The sequence below is a fragment of the Tetrao urogallus genome (assembly GCF_951394365.1).
Source record: "Tetrao urogallus genome assembly, chromosome: 25".
NCBI lineage: Eukaryota > Metazoa > Chordata > Aves > Galliformes > Phasianidae > Tetrao > Tetrao urogallus.
The window spans coordinates 2,587,099-2,608,829 of record NC_136838.1 but is presented as its reverse complement, the minus strand read 5'-3'; the positions used below and the strand labels follow the sequence as shown (position 1 = coordinate 2,608,829).

Sequence of the window (21,731 nt, the reverse complement as noted above, 5' to 3'; positions counted from 1 at the left end):
GAGGGGGGGCGGCCCCAGCTCCGCTCGGGGGTGACGCGGTGCAGCGCCTCACACTTTTGGAAAGGGGCGAAGTCCGACAGCGAGCGCCATTCCTGTACGTACAGCAGCCGCCCGGCGCTGAGCCACGCGGGGCTCCTCTCCGTGCGGAACGGCTCACCGACGGGGAGAGAAACCGCAGAGCAGCGGCGGGGAGAGGCGCCGTGAGGCCGCGCTGGGGCCGGGCCCCGCAGCCCCGCACGCCGAATAACGCGCGGACCCGTCGGGCTCGCTTTTTCCGCCGTGGTTTTCGTTGCGTTATTTCGGTACTGGCCGTACTGAGCCGCCCCGCGTGGAGAACACGAGCGCGGCCCGCGCTGCGGCTGCCGGGCATCACCGCAGCGGAACGTCCCACCCCGCGGGCTCCCGCGACGTCCCCGTAGCGCCGAACCGGAGCTCCGCGGCTCCGCTCCGACCCCACCGCCATCGTCCGTCCCGCGGCGCTCAGCCCCCCCCAGCGGCGCCGCTCACCTCCGCGCTCCCTGCAGGCGGAGAAGCGCCGACGCTCAGCACGGCCGCGGGTGGGGGACGAAGGGGCGGCCGCAGCCCTGCGGCGGTGGGGTTCGGTGCGGCGCTTCTGGGCTCCGTCGGGCTCCGAGCCGAAGGCGGGCGCGGCGCAGCGCCGTGGCCCCGCGGCGGCACTATGTGTAGAAGATGATCTCTGGGATCTGTCCGTCCTCCACCGAAGTGCCGTTGTTGTTCCCGGCCGCGTAGCAGAAGGTGAAGCAGGTCTTGGCGCCGCTGGTGGGCGATTCGTGAATCACCTTGCGCAGCCCTTTGGTGCCGTAGTGAGAATCGGGGCCCTGCGGGGACGCGGGGCGGCTCAGGCACAGCGCGTGGCTTCGCGCTCCCTCCCTCCCTCCCCCTCTGCCCTGCGCGCTGCCCCTCAGCCCCACCGCCCCCCCAGGTACCTTCAGAGTAGCGCACGCCGTGTAGTTGACGTTGGGCAGAACCTCCACGGGCTCCTTGAACATCACACGGAACGTGTTGGAGGAGCCGTCGCAGCTGAAGCCCGTGTCGTTCTGCCCCAGCACCGTGTTACTGTCCGTGTGGATGATCTGCAAGAGACACAACGGCTTTCCACCCGTGTGACAGCCGCGGGCACGGATCCCCGCCCCCAGGGATCTGCTCCCCACCGTGCTCCCTCCCCACATCCCAGCCACGTACCTGGATGTTCACCTGGTAGTCTGTGGGGCCGTGAATGGAGCCGTACAACCCAAACCCAACCACGAAGATGCGTTTGTTCACTGAGAACCTGCAGGGGCAGACAGCCGTGCTCAGAGCGCCGCTGCAGCGCCGACACGTCGCCAACGCCACCCCTGCTGCCGCCCCGCACCTCACACCCACAGCTGGAATCCTTTGCTGAGATCCTGACCCGTAAAGCTGGCTGTGCTACGGCCCCGCGCTCGTTTGGTTTCACGTGGGGGAAGCAGAGCCGCGCCGCCCCATCGCTGAGCCCCACAGCGCACCGAGTTGTGGGGCTGCAGGACAACCCGGCGCCAGCAGCAGCTCCCAGTGCTGCTCTCACAGAGCTGCTCCGAGAACCCACTGCACACAGGAAAGGGGAATCGGAGCAAATTGCTCCACAGTGCAGCACGGCAGGCTTCCCCCGGCCCAGCACAGTGCTGGAAGGGCACGGGGGCAACGCTGGGCTGGAAGGACGCACGCCTGCCCCGCTGCTGTGCCCCAGCCCGGCTCCGTACGGCCACGGCTCACAGCAGCGCCACGCACGGCTCACGCGGCTGCACCGCGCACCCACGGAGGCAGCGGTAAAAAGGCGCCGTGCCTGCAGGACTGCGCCAGCGCCACTTCCCTGCCCTGCACCCAGCGCCACCCCACAGCACCGCGGCTTCCCGGCCGCCTCCCGCCCGCTCCAGCAGCAGCCCGGCCCGGCCGCACGCGGCTGCTCCTCCCCCGGCCCGGCCCTGCGCCGTCAGCAGCAAAGCGGGCGGCAAAGCCCCTCGTCCGACCCTCAGCAATCAGCCGCACCGCTGAGCCCCGACCGCCTCGCTGCCCCGCGGCTACGAGAGCCGCCCCAGCAGCGCATTGGACGCAGCGCTGGCACTCAGGAGCAAGCAGCAGCCTGCAGCTGCGCGCACAGCAGAACGCGGCCTCTCTGCCCCGCGGCCGGCAGCAGGGCCTGGCACGCTGCCCTGCGGGCACGGGGAGGAAAGCTCGGGAAACACGAATCTATCGGCAGCAGAACGAGCAGAGAAGCTGACCTTATCCTGTCACTAGTCCCACTGTACCCCCAGCGGCTCTCCACCTGCTGGAATCGGCTGATGCTGCACTCCTTCCCCCGCAGGCAGCAGCGCGGCCGGTCGATGAACTCCACGCGCGGTTTGGGGTTCACGGTGAAGTGCAGGAACAGGCTGACCACCTCCCGGTCCGTCAGGATCCCCGACTGGGCCGGCCCTGCAGGGAGCACGGAGCAGCACGGTGAGCACAGGGCTGCCAGCACACGGCGCTGGGAAACACAGCATCACTGCTGCAGGGCTGTGAGCTCCCAGGGAACTGCAGCACCTCTGCGCCGCGCCTGGAGAAGAGCAGCTGTGGCAGCAGCTCCCTGCACCTTCACACGGGAACTGGGCAGAAATCAGTGCTGCAGCTCCTCCAGCAGAAGCTGCTCTGCTTCTCTGTGAGCAGAGAGGCTCTCACAGAGCACGGCTGGGGGTTGGAAATGTGGGATGCAGGAGCTGCATGGAGCGGAGGAACGGCCGGAGGCACAGAGCTGACGGAGCAATGAGCGCGAGGGGATTTTGCTTAGCAAGAACGAACCATCGTTAATCACATCTGAAATGACCCCGTGCAACGCACAGCTCTGGGCCCCACAGCTGCTGACACAGCGCTGCTGGGAGGAGAGCTGGGGGTTCCCTTCCCTGAGCTCTGCTGTGCTCTGCCAGGAAGAGCTGGAGCCACTGAGTGCTGCAGGAATGGCTGGGGGGGGGCAGGCAGGGGTAACTCACTGCACCTCCACTTGGGTGCAGTGTTCTGGAGTTTCTTTTGCTCATCTTTTGGGTTAAAGAGAATGGAAAAAGCTCGTGGGGTTTGTCAGAAAGGAGAAATGCGCTGGGACAGAACTCAGCACCACCAGCTGGAGGAACGCTGACGGCCCTCCTGGGGGCTGAGCTCTGTGTGGCAGCGGCTGGATGAGGCCAGCAGTGAACAGAAGGGAGCCTGGAGCGCAGCGTGGGACAGGCAGGCACCCAGCTCACCTGGCAGAGCGCTGACACCTCCACCAGAGCACAGGAGCACGGGGTGGGGGGACGGGGGGAGGAAGAGGACAAGCACAGTAATTTCTGAAGCCAAAGATAAGAGAACAGCCTCCGGCTGAAATTCACAAGGAATGCAATTTGGTGTGACAGCCGGGACGGTTACCTGCTGCAAACTCCTCAATCGTCATCAGTGGGAAGCGGATGAGCGCCAGCGCTTTGCCCAGCACCTTCCTCTTGTTCTCAGGCACCACCTGCAGCTGCTGCCTCTGACACTCAGCCTCCGACCAGCGAACCACGGCTCCGAACAAACGAACCTCCCGGATGCCCAGCGTGTCGCGCTCCAGCACGGCCACCAGCGTGTCTGCAGGGACACAGGGCACAGCCAGCACTGCCCCTCTGTTCTGCACACTGACTGCAGCAGGAGGAGCTGCAGTGTAACTCGGGGTGCCATAAAAGCCCCCTGCCTCACGCCCTGTGTGCCGTCCCCTCAGAAGGAAGGTTGACGACCGAGCGTTAGCGCCTACGAGCAGCGCACAGCGAGCTGGGCTGCTGGGGAGGATAATTAAGAGAACCAGTTCTTGCTTCTACAACAACACCTCTGTAACTCCAGAGCCTGAGGAAGGCTGGGGAACGCTGCCAGCTCAGCAGGGGAAGGCATGCTAGGCCCAGCCCAAACCTGCCGGCGGCAGCACAGCACGCAGCCGCTGTGTGGTGCCCACAGAAATTCAGCTGCACGAAGCCAGCAGCTCCAATGCATTTCTGCTCTGCAGCCACTTCGTGCAGCCTCCCTCAGGTCGACCCGGAGCAGACGGAAGCCCAGGTGTCCATGGGCAGGAGCACAGCGCACGGGCAGCCCGCAGGGGAGGGATCATGCTCACCGAGGTCGATGTCAGTGAAGCCCTCTGCGTTGATGGCATCGGACGTGTTCTTGTCGATGTTCTCCAGGCACAGGCTGGCCAGCTGAGGCTCATCAAACAGCCTGGCCTGCTCGTGAAGAAGCACTCATTAACACACAGGGCTCTTTACAAGTTGATGCCAAGCGCTGGCGCTCCCCCCCCCTCCTCACACCCCATCCTCATGGGCGCTGCTGTGCCTGACCACAGCAGTCTTTCAGGCGTTGAACACAGCAAGGCAAAGGCCAGAGCGCAGATCTGCACGGGGCACGGCTCTGCTCCAGCTGTGCACGACCCCAGGCACACGTTTCCTCCTACACACAGCACCACAATGAGCGCCCAGCTGAACGAGGCTCATTTTCTCACATGGTTTTTGTTCTTCGGACGTGGCTCTGCACGACGGCTCCATTTGCTGTAAGGATGCACAGAGGTGGCTCCTGGTGCAGCAACGCAGCCAGGCCGACACCGTGCAGCAGCAGAACACCCCAAGGTGTGCAGTGCTCCATCCTGCTGAGGGGAAACTGCTCCACCTCACAGCTGGTGCCACAGAGCGCTGCGATTCCACCTCAGTGCCAACACTGAGGTCCACCTGCCCGCCCCATGTGTGGCTGCAGGGCTCAGGAGAGCACAGGGACTGCGTGTGCCAAGAGCCAACGCTGTGCTCACTGCTCCCATGGATCAGGGAAGTGCCAGCAGTGGGGTGCTGATATCTGAGAGGAAGGACACGCACTACATCACACAGCTCTGCCCCGTACCTTCCTTGTTGATTGCACATGACACCTGCATGCACTTTTGGCACAAGGGAGCACCGCCGCTCACTCACTGTGAGCACCAGGAAAAGCTGCCTGCCACGCACTTCTGGCAGGGATTGGATGCTGCCTGAAATGCTGTGTCAGAGCTGCAGCACTCAGCAGGGACACAACACAGAGCTGTGGGCTCTCAGGCTCCACCAGCTGCCCGCAGCCCTACGTGTGCTGGGAATCGCTGTGCATTCAGATCTCAGGTCTTTAATTGACAGATTTGTGGCAGTAGAAGCAAGATCTAAAGGTGGCTTCCCACTCCAAGGAGCAGATCTGGCTGTCTCCTGGTAACTGGCTCCAGACAAGGCCCTCGTGCTGCCCAACACAGAGACGGGGGCATCTCCAACAATCCCACCCTTCAGCTTTTTGGAAACTTGGTGTGCTGCCACAGCAAGCAAGCCACGCAGGAATCACAGTGATGACTGTAATGGCTGTGCTGTGAACTAACCCCAGAGCACAACAGGAAGCAGGGAAGCCTGTCTGCATCCAGCACCAGCAGTGTCTGAAAACCCAGGACACCTCCTTTAGCTGAAGGACCTTTAAGACTTGGAAAGAAGTCACCGCAGCCCTGCATGCTGCCTTGCCAAAGCTGCAGGGTGGCAGATACTCCCCAGGCCCCCAGAGCCCAGCTGTGCCACCAGAGGTTCCCACTTCCAGCTTCCACAAGCTGAGGGACAGCACACGATGTCTCTCCACAGCCGGGGTCTGCAGGGAAGATCTCTGCTTTTGGATAACAGCTCCTGATCTCTCAGATTCTGGGCTGCTGAACCTGAGGAGCACAACCACTACAGCCAGGGAGGTACAAGCACGCTGCTGTGACGCAGATGAGAACGCAGCCTTGGCTGCCATCACCCCTGCAAGGACCCTAAGGCCTCTTGGCTGCCATCACCCCTGCAAGGACCCTAAGGCCTCTGCCCTGAACAGCCTGCTGTCCTGTGCTGCTCCTTACAAACCTGCTCAGCACCGTGCTGCTGTGAGGAAGGCTGCAAAGCACACCGACACAGAACAGCTCTCTTTGGGATGATAACACTGAACTCGTTCTCCTGTTCCAACGGATTTGTGCCAACAGTGGCAACCTCACCTGTGTCAGCAGCATGAAGGCGTTGTCTGCTCGGAGGTTCTTCTTCAGGAACTCCACACAGTGAGCTTCCAGGGCTGGCACTGCATACTTTTTAGCTGTGTAAAGGGTCGTCATAACAGTCTCTGGTCCGATCTGAACTTCATCTGAATAAAGAAACCTGGAAGCAGGCAGACAAGCATCACTCAGCGAGGTAAAAGAGCAGCCCTGCAATTCATTCAAGCCATTCTGTGTCTCTGCCTACCATCCTGGAGCTCCCCTTTCGTTGATGGATGTGGGGAAGGACAGGATGCAGAAGCAGAGGGAAGATGGAGAGGGTGACCCCAGACAAGGAAAATGGTCATTGGGGTTGAATTGATCACTGATCATTGATTTGATTGATCAATTGATGGGGTTGAGCTGATCAGTCCTGGCAGGGAACAGCCCGATTTTGCCTCTCTTTTGATATTCTAGCCTCACCAAGCCTAAAAGGCAGATGGTAACTCTGTGCTCCAGAGACACAACGTGCTGCTGTGTAGCCATGTGCCAGCTGAGGGGATTCCCCACGTGTCTGAGCTGATGTGAGCCCAAGGCAGGGGGCTGCAGGGCTTTTATTTCTGGCCTTTCATTCTATGGAGATCGATTCTCAAACCTTCTAGGACAGCACAGTCCTGACCAAAGCACTTTTTGAAGGTAAAGTGGGACGTGTGCCAAAGCTAGATATAGGTACTGTTCCTAATGGGGAGCAAGCAGGGAACGTGTCAGGAGCATCAGACTGAAAGCCCAGAACTCGGTGACAGAAACCCTACAGAGATGAGGCAGTGACATCCCAGCACGCATCCAGGGCTGCTGCACTGCACACAGCACTAGCTGAGCTCAAAGCCACTGTGAACGGGATGTCACAGCTCCTTCCTCCTCCTCCTCCCAGCACACAGACCTGCAACACATGCTGGGAAGGTGAAAGAGCAGGAAGGCTTGCTTATTTAACGGCTGCTACACCTCCAGACGAAGCCAGGCAGATATTTCTGGGCATCAGCTGGACCAGATGTCACCCAGAAAAAGAGGGATTTAGCAGCAGCGTTTAAAGCCCTCAGATGGATTGGCAGAGAGGTTTATTTGGGAACGTACGACCTCCACTTCACAGAATGGTTCACTGCTTTCATTGGAAGCACTCCTCTCTACAGTCCATCAGCTCATCCCGGTGCGTTAGCTGCTTACTTCAGCAGAGCCAGGAAGGCAGCAGGCTCCACGTCGGGCAGCTCGATCTCTGTGGAAGTCGTGGCCATCCCACCATTGAACATGGCATCGAAGACGGCACTGCCCACGGCCAGCACAAACCTAAAACCACCAAACAAACCAAAAAGCTGATGTTAAACCAGGCCCATCTGCAGAGAAATCCCGGCCGGCTGCTGGTCCCCAGGGGCTCCCCAGGGAGGAGAGCTGCTCACAGCATCAGGTGCTTTGCAAGAGAAGGGAGAAAGGTTTTCTTTCATTTAATGAGAAAACACCAAGGTCGCAAACAATCTCAGCCCAAGCCCTGCACACAGCATCCCAAAGGTCCACAAGGTTTTGTGCACCGTGGAGCAGAACACGTGCAGCTGCTCTGCACAGCCCTGAAAGTCGGAAGCAAGCGCTCCCACAAACCAGGTTTGGTGCTGAAAAGAACCCGGTGTGAACACAGTGCCATCCCTCACCAACAACTGCCAGCTCCTGCTGCAGGGGCAGGCACACAGCTGGGCTGCTCAGGGCTGGCTGTGGTTATTTAAACCACTGCCAAGCACTTCCGAGAGCTTCCGCTGCTGGAAACCCAGAGATGGGCATCTCCAGGGAAGCACCCGGGTCCTGGTGGCCATGCCCTGAAGCCTCTCCAGGAAGCCAAGCCCTTGAGCAGCCCCTGCCCGGCCACCAGCCGTGGGAAAACAGACTCCAACTGCTTCTCTGACCCATGAGGGAAAGCGCAGCAGCAGAGCTGGGTACACGCTTCGATGGAGAGAGGTATCAACGACTGCGGGCAGCAGGCGGTACGTGACGGAAGGCACGAGGCACGGCGCTCCGGTCCTGGCTCCCAGGAAGTCCATTGCCACCAGGGAGCTGTGGTTGGAGTTTACTGCGGTAGGAAGTGACACAGCAGCTTTTTTTCCTCCTCAATTTACACCCGATTTCTCGTCTGGTCCCTTTCTGCTCTCCCCCCCATGCAGAGGGCTCCCACAGTGGCAGCGCTGTGCGGGTGCCAGGCGGCACGGCTTCTGTTGGGAAGGAGAGCTGGGGACAAAGCGTGGCGGGTAGAAAAGCACAACGGGCACGTGTGGATTTGTGTCCTGCAGTTCTGAAGGAAAATGGCCAGAACAAGCAAAAGAACCTTGCTCACAACGCCCGGAGTGCCAGATGAAACAGAAATCCTTTGTGCAGAAGCAGTGACGGCGGTGAGACAGTTGCAGGCATGACTTTCTACTAACAATTAACACAAACTAATTGCACTCTAAGTTTGTCATTCTCATAGGCAGCAGAGAGCTGTCAGCAGCGATCTGAAAGGGGAGCTTGTACGAAAGAAGCTCTCCAATCTCTGCTCCCATTCCACTCCTGGACAGGTCAGTCCAATCTGTTTCACGCTGCTGAACCCCAATGGGTTGGTGCCAGAAAGACACACAGCGCTCCAAACTCTGCAAGAGCAGAGATGTTTCAGTTTCCTTAAAGCATGAGGGACACAAGGTAAGAAAAGCCCTCTCTTCAGGGCATCTCTTGCACCTTGCCAGGGACGAGCACCCACCTCAGCTCCGTGCCCACAGCCCTGCTCCCTCCCTCAGCACCATGGTAACACTGACAGCAGAACTCCAGAGCCACGACGACCCACTGCTGCAGAGAAATCCCAAAATATCCATTTCTGAAGAGCTGACACAGGAACAGAGTGACACACGTGTCACTGAGCTCTGTGCAATCCCTGAGTGGGATGCCACGGCTCTATTCTACCTTCACCACTCAGGGAACACGAGGGATCGCGCAGCAATTAAGCAGCGTTTCACTTTGGGGCTGTTTCTTTTTTTTTTTTCCCCCCCTCCTCTCCTTCAGCTTCACTTATTTTCCACTTACCCAGGTGGGCCCCTGCCCACCTAGCGAGCCTAGTTCTCAGGGCAGGAGTGAGCAGATTCAGACACTAATTAAGCTCCAAATTAGAGAAGTGCAGAGCTGACGCCCTCAACGCTCCAGCTGGCCCAGAACAAGCATGCTTTGCACAGCCAGGGAGGAAAAAGGGAAACCTGAAGGAGAAAATTCTAGGTGCACGAGCACATATGAGGAAAGGGGCGGCCTGAGAGCCTTCCCCAGCCCCAAAAAGAGAGCCTGCCCTCAAAGCAGAAGTGTTGGCACACCTGAGCAAAGCGTGAGGCGCTTCCCGCAGCGCTGGGCAGTGATACGCATCAATTCCTGGTGAGAACTGAAAGGAGCTGCCCTGAGAAGCAGCTGCACAGCCATCAGCATTGTGCAGTGGGGGACGATCCCCTCTTCCCAGCATTAATGCTACCAGACAGGTCACCCCCTGCCCAGGGAATGCCCTCCTTCAGAACCACGGCTTTGTTTCTCCAGATGTTCAGCTCTGGCTACTTTTAAACCCCAATTTCTCCCACGGCTGCTCTCATCAATCCTCTGCACCCATCAGGAATGCTGCTCCTAGCAGACAACTGCAGGGTGAGCTGCCCTGATCCTTGCCTATGGGTTGGGGGGTCTGTACAAAGCCCCCCCAGAGCAGTTTTGGATGTGAGGGGGGAGTTCTGAGGGGTAAGGAACAATTAATTCAAAGGTAAAAGAGTGGTTTGGGGGGAGAGGGTGGTCTGGAGGGATACAGACAGCTTGGGGACAACAGGGACAGCTAGGGGGTGCGAGGGGATGACCCCTCCTCCTACCAAATGGGATTGAATCCAACCCCACCCCATAGGGTGGTGTGGAGGGAACACCCCACTCCAAAAGCAGGCTGTGCCCCACAGGCCCTGCCTGTCCCTCCCCCACTCAGTTGGGACTCCCTCACGGCCTCGTATCCCCCAGACCCAGCTTAGCCCAGGGCAGGGGCACCCCCACGGTCTACCCATAGCCCACCCCACACTCACAGAGCCTACACAATCCCCCTCCCCAAACCATATTGTGCCCCCCAGGCCTTCATCCCGCCCCATACCCCTCTGGGACCCTTCAGAGCCACACATCCCCCAGCCCCACCTCAGTTCCCCCAAACCACGCTGGGACACCAGGGTCTCCCTCAGGACCTCCCATCCCCCAGCCCCAGCATGGCCCCGTCCTGGTGGTCTACATGAGGCCCTCCCCAAACCTCAAGGGCCCACTCACAGCCATCACATCACCTTCACATCCTGAACATGGCTTTCCCCACTTCACCTACATCTCCCCCCCAGGACCCATGCATGGCCCTCCCCACATCCCCCCCCCCCCCCCCCCCCCCCCGAGTCCTCCATACTCCCCCCAGGGGCCTCCCCCCTCAGCTCTCCCCTCACTTTCACACCCTAACCATGACTCCCCCCATACCTCCCCTAGAGCCTACTCACGGTCCCCCCCCTCACCTTCAGACCCTAAACATGGCTCTCTCCACATCCTACTCCCCATCCCCTCTATGACCCCCCAAGGCCTACCCACAGCTCTCCCCTCACCTTCAGATTCTAAACACTCCTCACAGAGAGATTCGGATTCTAAGCTCTCCTCACACTCCGTTTTCCCATAGAGCCCTCCTCATCCCTCCAGGGCCTACCCACAGCTTTCCCCTCACCTTCACACACTAAATATGGCTCTCCCCACCTCAGCTACATCCCCCTACACATGGCCCTCACCTTCACTACTTGAACATGGCTCTCCCCTCCCCATCCCGAGTCCCCCCAGGCCTACCTATGTCTCTCCCCACATCCCAAACCTCCAGATCCCTCCCCACTCCACCCCCAGGGCCTACCCATGGCTCTCCCCTCACCTTCACACCCTAAATATGGCTCTCCCAACCCCCCCTGCATCTCCCCCATCCCTACCCATGGCTCTCCCCACATCCCAGCCCCTGCAATCCCTCCCCACTACCCCTAGAACCTACACATGGCTCTCCCCTCACCTTCAGACAGTAATCATGTCTCTCCCCACCACCTCAATCCCCCCCCCATCCCTCCTATCCCTACCCATGGCTTCCCCCCCCCCCCCCCCAATCCTTCCCCACAACCCCTACAACCTACCCACAGCTTTCCCCTCACCATCACACCCTAAATATGGCTCTCCCCACCCCCCCAGGGCCTACCCATGGCCCTTACCTCCACAACCAAACCATGGCTCTCCCCACATCCCAGCCCCCCTAATCCCTCCCCACTACCCCTAGAATTTACACATGGCCCTCCCTTCACCTTCACCCCCTAAACATGGCTCTCCTCACATCCCAGCCCCCCCAATCCCTCCCCACAACCCCTACAACCCACCCACGGCTTTCCCCTCACCATCACACCCTAAATATGGCCCTTCCCATCCCCTCCGTGTCCCACCCATGGTCCTTACCTCCACAACCAAACCATGGCTCTCCCCATTCCCCCTGCATTCCCCCCATCCCTTATCCACGGCTCTCCCAACATCCCAGCCCTCCCCATCCCTCCCCACTACCCCTAGAACCTACCCATGGATCTCCCCTCATCTTCAGACCCTAAATATGGCTCTCCCCACCTCCCCACTCCCTCCCCATCCCTCCTATATCGTTCCCATCCCTATCCACGGCTCTCCCCACATCCCAGCCCCCCCAATCCCTCCCCACTACCTCTAGAACTTACACACGGCCCTCCCTTCACCTTCACACCCTAACCATGGCTCTCCCCACTCCCTCCCCACATCCCAGCCCTCCCCAATCCCTCCCCACAACCCCTACAACCCACCCACGGCTTTCCCCTCACCATCGCACCCTAAACACGGCTCTCCCCATCCCCTCCACCTCCCACCCACGGCCCTTACCTCCACAACCAAACCATGGCTCCCCCCCCCCCACCTTCCTACCTCTCTTCCCCCCTCCCCACCTGTGTGCCGGGATGCGCTGCGTCCCTCGGCCTTTCCCCACCAGGAAGTGCACGTCGCTCAACACCTCGTTGTTAAACAGAAAAGCGAATCGTTCCTGCACCGTGGGTTTGGTCGCCTGCCAGTTGTACACCGGTTCCCTCTGCAGCCCTCCGCCCGGGCCGCCCGCCGGGGCCGCCCCCACTCCCGGGCCTCCTCCTCCTCCTCCTCCTCCTCCTCCTCCAACCGCCGGATTGTTAGCTCCGCACTGATTGTAAGTGAGCCCCGGAGGGGACGAAGGCGTTCCGTCAGCGGTTGCGGCGCAGGCAGCTCCGTTGCCCGGGGGAGGCGGCGGGGGTTGCGGGCAGGACGAGGACAGACCCCCGGGGCCGCTCCCGCCGGCCGCCATCTTGTGCGGAGCGCGGCGCGGCGCGGGGCGGCGCTGCAACAGCAGCAGAACCACGAGCGGCGGGCGGGACACGGCGGCGGGGGGGAGCGGGAGCGGGGAGGAGGGGGGCGTGGGGGGGGCGGCGGCGGCGGCGGCGGCGGCGGCGGCGGGGCGGGGGGCGATGCACAGAGCCGGGCAGCAGCGCGGCATGGAGGGAGGGAGGGAGGGGAGGGGATGGGGTGAGGGGAGGAGAGGGGGGAGGGAGGAGGGGGCGGGGCTAAAGGGGAGGGGGGGAGGGAGGGGGTGTGAGGGGAGGGGGGGGGTCAGGTGCGCGGGAGGAGGGGAGGGGGGCAGATGTGAGAGGAAAGGGCAGATCTGAGGGGAGGGGGGCAGATGTGAGGGGAGGGGGGAGATGTGAGGGGAGGGGGGCAGATCTGAGAGGAAAGGGGCAGATCTGAGGGGAGGGGGCAGATGTGACGGGGAGGGGGGCAGATCTGAGGGGAGGGGGGCAGATGTGAGGGGAGGGGGGCAGATCTGAGGGGAGGGGGGCAGATGTGAGGGGAGGGGGGCAGATCTGAGGGGAGGGGGGCAGATCTGAGGGGAGGGGGGCAGATCTGAGAGGAAAGGGGCAGATCTGAGGGGAGGGGGGCAGATGTGAGGGGTGTGAGGGGCAGATATAAGGGGAAAGGGGCAGACATGAAAGGAAAGGGGCAGATAGAGGAGGGGGGGCAGTTATGAGGGGCAGATGTGAGAGAAGGGGCAGATTGAGGGAAAAAGGGGCAGATGAGAGGTATATGGGCAGTTGTGAGGGATGCGAGGGGCAGATCTGAGGTGCGTGGGCAGATGTGGGAAGGGAGGGGGCAGAATGTGAGAGGAGAAGGGGCAGATTTGAGGGGGAGGGGGCAGTTGTTGAGTTACAGATGTGAGGGGAGGGGGGCAGATATTAAAGGGGCAGATAGAGGAGGGGGGCAGTTATGAGGGGCAGATGTGAGAGGTAAGGAGCAGATTTGAGGGAAAAAGGGGCAGGGTGAGAGGTATATGGGCAGTTGTGAGGGAGCGAGGGGCAGATCTGAGGTGTGTGAGCAGATGTGGGAAGGGAGGGGGGCAGATTTGAGAGGAGAAGGGGCAGATTTGAGGGGGAGGGGGGCAGATCTGAGGGGTGTGAGGGGCAGATTTAAGGGGAAAAGGGTAGATAGGAGAGGGATGGGCAGTTGTGAGGGGAGAAGGCGGTTCCGAGGGGCAGATCTGAGGTGTGTGAGCAGATGTAAGGGAGAAGGGCAGATATGAAGGGAGAGAGAAGAGGGGCAGATGTGAGGAGGAGTTCTGAAGGGAGAGAGGTGGGAGTGAGGGGATGAGGGGCAGCTCTGAGGGATGAGGGGCAGATCTGAGGGATATGGGCAGCTCTGAGGGATGTGAGGGCAGATCTGAAGAGATAGGTGAGATGTGAGGGGAGAGGGGCAGATGTGAGGGGCAGGTTTGAGGGGAGGGGGGCAGATCTGAGGTGTGTGGGCAGATATGGGAGGGGAGGGGGGTAGATGTGAGAGGAGAAGGGGCAGATTTGAGGGGGAGGGGGCAGTTTTGAGTTACAGATGTGAGGGGAGGGGGGCAGATATTAAAGGGGCAGATAGAGGAGGGGGGCAGTTATGAGGGGCAGGTGAGAGGTATATGGGCAGTTGGGAGGGATGCGAGGGGCAGATCTGAGGTGTGCAGATGTGGGAAGGGAGAGGGGCAGATTTGAGAGGAGAAGGGGCAGATTTGAGGGGGAGGGGGGCAGATCTGAGGGGGTGTGAGGGGCAGATCTGAAGAGATAGGTGAGATGTGAGGGGAGAGTGGCAGTTCTGAGGGTCTGATCTGGGAGGTGAGGGGCAGATGTGAGGGGAGGGGGCAGATGTGAGGGGCAGTTTTGATGCGTGTGGGCAGCTGTGGGGGGGGTGAGGGGCAGATCTGGGGTGGGGGGGGCGGCTGTGTGGGGTTTGAGGGGTGTGAGGAGGCAGAACTGAGGGATAGCAGGGGACGGGCAGATATGGGTATGGGAGCAGTTGTGGGCTGAGGGGGCAGCTGTGAGGGGGTGAAGGGGGCAATTCTGAGGGGCGCAAGGGCAGTTCTGAGAGATATGGACTGAGTTCTGAAGTGAGGAGGGGCAATATTAAGGAGTAATGGGGGCAGTTCTGAGGTGCGCAGGGACCAGGGGCCGAGGAACGGGGGCAGCCCCACCGAGTTGGGGAACAGGAGAGTGATACGGGACTGAGTGCTGGGGGCACCCAGGGGCCAGGGCTGCTCCTTGTTGCTCTCGTGAGCCATCCGTTCCCCTAAAGCAGGGTCAGGATCCGTGCTCAGCTCAAGGTGCGTGCACACGTGAGCAAACACGCAGTCCTGGCGCAGCCCTCCATTGCAGCAGTGCGCTGCCTGCCCCTCTGCTGCCCGCGCAGAGCTGTGCCAGGTTCGGAGCTGAGACCCCACGCAGCTGAGGGATCTCATGCCATCAATCTCCGCGGCTGCTCACACCGGCGTGGATGGATGGACGGCTTTGCGTCGCGTTATCTCAGATCTGCTCCTGCTGCATTGCACACCGGCAGGTTTCTACTGCATTATCCTAATTGGGGGAACTCCATTCCCACAGCTATGCACAGCTCAGGGCTGGCCATTAGCTGACCCTTCTGGCACCCAGTCTGCATGCAGGAATGCACGGCAGCCTTGAGAGAGACGCTGCTTTTCCCTCTGAAATCTTCCTGCAATTACTGATAACCGAGCACTGAACATGGACGCGCTCTCTTTCAAACGCACCACGTCCTTCTCCTTGCAGCACCCCCCTTTGCTGGCAGAGCTGTTTCGCATGCATTTCAGCATTGTTTTTTTTGCTCAAAACTCTGTTTTCTGCTCTGTCCTGCTTGTGTTTCTCTGCCTCATTAGGGCTGCAAGCATCGGAGGGAGCTGCAGGCTGCTGCTCGGCCCCGCGTGCAGCTGCAAGAGTGGACACTGCATGGAGCAAGCAGCACCGTGCAGGCAACTAATTAGAGCCCTGCGTGTGATGAAACAGATGAAAATTAGTCATTTTGCGGTGGTGGCCTGATGGTTAAAAGCCAGGCCAATGGAAAGAAGCCCAGGAGAGAAATAATCGCACGGACAGTGGAGGAATGTGCTCGGGGTGCTGCCACACCTGGGCAGGGGTGCAGGAAGGAGGGGGGAGAAGCGGCTGCTCATCTCTGGAGCGAAGCAGAAGCGATCAGCAGTGTGATTCGACAAAGAGGCGCCGTCAGAAGCGGTGCCATCTGCGAGGCTTCGACTTCCCCGAAATAAAAGCTGAGAACAAACGCTCCTAAAAAACGGCACCGCGCTGCTATTTCTGGACCTCATCACCACCAGATCGCTGCTTTACCCATCGGGCGCTCAGCACAACCAGCGCCCGCAGGAAGCAGAGGACGCCGTCCTACGTGGCTTTGTGTTGTGGAGGTGAGTCCCAAGCAGAAGATGGGAACGGAGACCCACGGAAGGGTCACAACGTCCCGCCGTGTTGCCCAGGTGCCACTGCGAGCTCCTATTTGGGCTGATGCTGCAGCACCCCGTGGCGTGGGGCACTTTAGCTGAATAGCTTAGGGCTATTTTCAGAGCTGCCCTTCTCCGCACGTGCTCTGACCCAGTGTCCAACCATGAGGCACCTTCTAGGGGGTGGTGGCGAGGAAGGGGATCCTGGCTGGGCCAGCAGAGGTGACATCAGAGCTGCTGGGATCAAGGGGACACCCCAGGCCCTTGTCCTCAGCCCCACAGAGCTCAGCTCTGCCCCACAACTTCACCGCTGCCCCCAGCCCAAACCTGGCTCTGAGCTGAGCACCGGCACCCAGGTGCTGCTGTGCCCATCCTCAGCACGGGCCAATGGCTGGAAAAATTCCTCACCGTGCCAGAACACCTTAAAACAATTCACTTTCTATTTCGGAGACCTTGAACGAGGGTTAAAGCAGCACAGCAACGCTTTCACAGCCCCTCTCCCCCTGCGCTTCCCACCTCCGCATTCCCCAAAGCCAGTCCCATAGCATCCTCGAAGCCAAAACCAAGCCTCAAGTCACCCCATCCCCAAAGCCACCCCCTCCCACCCCACGCTGTCTCTGTGCCTCAGTTTCCCCCAACCCCACAACCCAGGGCACACTGGGGCCACGGTGACCCCCCCCCCCCCCCTTACCCCCACCCACCCCATGGTTGGGAGAAGCGATCAGGGCCTGCCACAGCCCCCACCCTCGGCTCGGTCTCAACGCATTTTTATTAAATCCTTACAAAACAGAATACAAAATTCTGGCATCAACAATGGTTATAAAGGAAAACTTCAATCCAGCTGTATCAGTTCACCTGGTACATACAGTAAAGTGCTTGTTGGTTGTAGGGTTTTGTTTTTTGTTTTTTTCTTTCCTTCCTTTTTAATTCTCTTTTTTTGCCCCCCCTCCCCCCCCGTTGTTTTTTATCCCCCAGCCCCAAGCGGAGGCAGTGGGGCGCAACGCGTCAGCCCAGCTTTGGCAGTCTTCATCCATCGTAAAGCAGAGAAAATCCCCCCCACTTCCATTAAAAACAAACAAACAAACAAAGAAAAGAAAAGTTAACTTCACAGTACAAGTTTCTACCCAGTCCTACGTCAGGTGAGTGGGGCCGGAGGGGAGCGCAGGGATGGGAGGAGGCAAAATGCTGCAAGTTCCCAGCTTCGAAACTGAACGTGACATCTGGTTTCTGGGCCAGGTGCTCTGGGGGGCTTTGCAGGAGCGGCTGCAGGGCTTTGGGTGCCACAGGGCTGATCCTCAACCCCACAGCCTGACCCCGTGCTGCTCCCACCCCACAGCAGACCTCAGGACCCCCAGCCCGAGGCGTCGGCTGCGCATCCTTCCAGCGGTTCTTAATATAAGACAACGAGGAACCATCCACAGCTGACAGCACAAAGTAAGCAACCCACGTCACAGCGCACAATCAAGATGGATTTGTTGGTTTTTTTTTTTCCTCGGGGGGAGTTTTCCCATGCAGGGGAAGGGAGGAGCGGGGGCATCGCCGTCCCTGACCCCACAGTTGCTGCTGGGGGGTGGGGAAGGCAGTCCTACACCCGGAGGAAACCCCTGCCCCAAAACAACCCTACATGTATTGCATAGTATTGCTGTCAGCAGTCTGAAAACAGAAAGGAGAACTCTTTTTTTTTTTTTTTTTTCCAGCGACCTGGGATGTCTCTCCCATATCCAGGCAAGCTCCCACTGCACACAGCGTGGGGCACGATTGCTTTTTGCTTCCCCTCCATCCTCCCCCCCCCCCCCCCCAAGAAAAAAAAAACCCCAAACATATAAAGCTCCAAGCATAGAGAATGCAGAATAACAGGGCTCCCTGCTCTGAGCAGGACACGGGGACGGCTGCAGCTCCTACCCCACAGTGTTCCATCAGCTCCCCAAACCCTCCTGCTGCTGCTGCTGCTGCTCCCAGCTGGGACCCCCATTCCACTGCCCAGCCTCAGGGCCAGCCCAAAGCTACACCAAGGCCCCACTGCCCTACCGAGGGGGATTCCACGGAGCACCCCTGTATTCCTAAAGATATTTCTCCCTGTTTGCCTCAGCTGCTCTGGAACCTGGGGTGCACCTCCCCCCCCAGTGCAGGAGCACAGCCCTGGGACCGAGCACTGCCCCGCTCTGACCTTACCCCTGCGAGCTGCCTGCTGGAGTGAGGGTGGAACGGAAGACGTTTCTCCGTGCCCTGTAGAGAAGCACAGCTAGAGCAGGTTAAAACCAACACGAATCAGTAACAATTAAAAAGGATAAAAGGGGGGTGAATAGCTTATTCTGGAGGCTGGCTGCCAGGGAGGGCATGAGCCGGGGTTGGGGCAATGGGGGGTGAGCATCGGGGTCGGGGTGAGCATTGGGGTGCACTCCCATTCCACACCATCCCTGGGATGGCCCCCCCTGCTTGTAGCCCCCCCCCAGCATCCGGGGGACCCCTCAGCTCCCCGTAGGGCCGAGGTGACGGCGCTGCTGCTGACGGTCTTTTGTTCACAGTATGAGCTGAGAGCGGCCGTGGCACAGAGTCCTTTGGTGCCGGGGGTGTGCGTGGGGGGGACAGGAGAAACCAAGCACGAGCTGGGGAGCAAAGCCCAAGTGTCTGTCTGGTGTCTGCGGGTGTGCTGGGGGGGAAGGAAGGGGGGAAGCGACCCCACGTGTGATTTAATACCTTAGCAAAACAAAAATAGGAGGATCTTCCCTAAACCCCACCATCCCCAAAGCCCCAGAAGATCCGCAAAACCTCGGGAGCAGCCAACAGGACAGTCCTGTCTCGTTGGCAGCCAGCAAACAAGGGCAGATTTAGGGGTAGAGGGGAAAAAAAAAAAAAAAAAAACAAAAACCAAACAAACTGAAGAGAGAAAAAGGGGTGGGAAAGGGAGGAGAGGAGAGGGGAGGAGGAGGGGAGCACAGCGGGGCTCAGGCCTGGTCAGCCACCAGGACCAGCGGGGCCACCAGGTGCTGCCCCGCAGCACTGCTTTGGCCGCGCTGCTCCTCTGCCGCCGCTGCGCCAGCTGGGACTCGGAGGGTGGTGAGAGCTGCACGGCCCTGGAGGCTGCTTTGATGATGATGGGGCGCTCCTCCTCCTCCTCCTCCTCGTCCTCGTCGCGCTGCGTCAGCTGCCTGTTGACGGCCATGGCCTCCGCGGCGAAGGAGGTGAGTTCTTTGGCACTGCTGTTCCTACGGGGCACAGATGGAGGGGACTGAGAGCCTGTTTGAGGCCCCACGCGTGCAGGGATGGTGCTGAGAATGGGGCTCGGACCCAAATCGTGCACTGCAACCCCACAGTGGCACAAGCAGGAGCCTGTGAGTCGCAGTTTTAAGAGTGTGAGCTTTGGTGGAGCACGGGGAAGACGTTCTTGGTCGATGCACTGGCACTGCCTGGAGCAGCTGTGGGTGCCCCCATCCCCTCCGAGGTTGGGTCTGTGGGGTGGGCTGAGATCCCATGGGGTGGCTGGGGCTGCTGGGGGTGATGCTGGGAAGTGGGGTCCCCAAATCAGGGGGTCCATGTGCCGGTGCTCACCGCAGGGGATGCACGGGGGTTGCCATGAAATGGGGACTCAGATCAGGGTTTGGGAACCCCGTCCCAGTGCTCACTACATGGGGACCCACTGGGGTGATGGTGGGAAGTGGGATCCCCCAAATCAGAGTGTTGATGTCCCAACGCTCACTATGAAGGAACCCATTGGGGTGATGGTGGGAAATGGGATCCACATCCCTGAGCTCCTCATATGGGGAGCCGCTGGGGTGATGCCATAAAATGGGGACCCATCCGTTCGGGGGTTTGGGGACCCCATCTCAGTGCTCCCATTAGGGTGATGGTGGGAAATGGGGTCCCCAAATCAGAGGATTTAATGAACCCATCCCAACACTCTCTATAGGGGAATCTAAAGGAGGCAGTGCTGGGAAGTGGGCTCCCCTCAGTCAGGAGGTTTGGGGGTCCATCCTGCTGCTCACCATAGGGGAATCCATTGGGGGTCCACAAATCTGCTGGTCCCAGTGCCCACCATAGGGAACCCACTGGGGCTGGTGCTGGCAACTGCCCCAGATGAGGAGATGTGGAGATCCATAGGGCAGGCCATTAGGGTGGTGCTGGGTAGCAGCCCCCAGGAGCTGTGTTCCAATGACCACACCCCACCCCATTAGCCCCAGTTCGACCCCACAGACGCCGGCTGGAGGTTTTCAGGCCAACCTGCTCTATGGGGCTTTGTGCCAACCTGCTCTATGGGGCTGCCCCCACCCACGGGGCCGGAACCAGATGAGTTTCGGTTCCTTCCCACCCCAACCCACACCACAACCCTCCAAATGAGGACCGCCCCCCAGCACTCACCTCTGCAGGATGATGGGGGTCGGCAGGGTGTTATCCGGGGCGCACTGCAATGAAACGGAGCCACTCACACACGGGCACCCCACAGCCCTCGGGGGCATCACACCGGACATGGGGCACGCAGCACTCACCCCCTGCACCCAGGGATGCTCCAGGACCTGGGCAGCGCTGAGCCTCTTCTTGGCATCCCGCAGCAGCAGCTTCGAGATGAGGTCTTTGGCCCCAAAGGAGATGTGAGCCCAGTCCTTGTCGGGGAACTCGTATTTGCCCTCCTGGATGCTCTCAAATAACATGTTCTGGGAAGGGAAAATGAGGGACTGCGGGGTGAGCAGGGGGGGAAGGAAGGGAAAACAAGGGGCTGTAGGGTGGGCACCCCGCATACCTGGCAGGTGGGGCAGGCCTCGCCCCGGTCCCAGCCGCAGTCGGAGCCACAGTGGCCCACGAAGGGGGGATACCCACTGAGCATGATGTACAGGATCACCCCCAGGCTCCACAGGTCACAGCGCTTGTCGTAGATGGACGCCTCCTCGCTGAAGGCCTCCACCACCTCCGGGGCCATGTACTCAGCTGAGCCACACTGTGGGGTTGGGGGCAGCCGTCAGGATGCAGCTCCTGGTTGGGGGGGGGGGGCTGCCTCCCCACACCGTCCCCATGGGATCCTCAGATCCCCCACGTCCCAGTGCTGCCCCCCACGTGTCCCCCTGCGCTGGGAGGGGGCCCTCAGATTTGCTGGGCCCCCATTTCACAGCATCGCCCCAATGGGTTCCCCTATGGTGAGCAGCAGGATGGATCCCCAAACCCTCCCATCTGAGGCAACACCCTTTCCAGCACCACCCCCCTTTAGGTTCCCCTACAGAGAGCGCTGGGATGGGGTCATTAAATCCCCTGATCCGGGGATCCCATTTACCACCGTCACCAACACATCCCTCTTTGAGGAGCATCAGGACGGATCCCCAAACCCCTGATCCCGGGGGATCCCACTTCAAGTACCACCTCCAATAGGTCTCCCTTTGTGAGCACTGGGATGAGATCCCCAAACCCCCAATCCGTGGGTCCCCATTTCCCAGCATCACCCCCGTGGGTCCCCCTATAGCGAGCACTGGGATGGGGTCCCTACTGATGGCACCGCCCCAATGGCTTCCCCTTATGGGGAGGGCTGCAACACAGACCCCCTGATTTAGGGTCACCCCCCCCCTCCAACACAACACAGACGATTCCAGCAGCTGTGCCCCTTTGCAGGGGGGGTGTCACCCCAAAGCCCCCCCCCCAGCACCCCACTCCAAGCCCCTCCCCACAGCACTGAGCGCTGACGCAATGGGGACGCCCAGACCCCACAGCGCCCGCCTCCACGCTCTGGGCCTTTCCAGCACACATGACCCGGTGACGAGGGCAGAGGAAAAGCTGTAGCAGCAGATAATGGAACGGCACCGCCCCCCCAATGCCCCCCCCATCGGCACAGGGTGAGCCTTAACCCTATAGGGACCGGGGGGGAGGTGAAGGGGG

The 21,731-nt window shown here is 60.4% G+C and overlaps 2 protein-coding genes across 2 annotated transcripts in view; both read right to left on the bottom strand.

Annotated features, from left to right (window-relative positions):
- Positions 1 to 677: 677 nt before the first annotated feature.
- BTBD2 (BTB domain containing 2) lies at positions 678 to 12,602 on the bottom strand (the record flags this gene model as incomplete). Its single annotated transcript, XM_079546613.1, has 9 exons — positions 678 to 839; positions 948 to 1,094; positions 1,204 to 1,291; positions 2,259 to 2,451; positions 3,415 to 3,612; positions 4,130 to 4,235; positions 6,026 to 6,182; positions 7,220 to 7,339; positions 12,028 to 12,602. 9 exons carry the CDS (start codon positions 12,600 to 12,602, stop codon positions 678 to 680), a joined length of 1,746 nt encoding a protein of 581 aa, XP_079402739.1.
- Positions 12,603 to 18,820: 6,218 nt separating this feature from the next.
- Positions 18,821 to 21,731, bottom strand: part of MKNK2 (MAPK interacting serine/threonine kinase 2) — a gene marked incomplete at both ends in the record, with an annotated part of 4,703 nt that continues 1,792 nt past the window's right edge. The window contains 5 exon segments of the mRNA XM_079546755.1: positions 18,821 to 18,876; positions 18,879 to 19,081; positions 20,232 to 20,275; positions 20,360 to 20,524; positions 20,611 to 20,805. Coding sequence (XP_079402881.1) covers positions 18,821 to 18,876; positions 18,879 to 19,081; positions 20,232 to 20,275; positions 20,360 to 20,524; positions 20,611 to 20,805 — 663 coding nt within the window.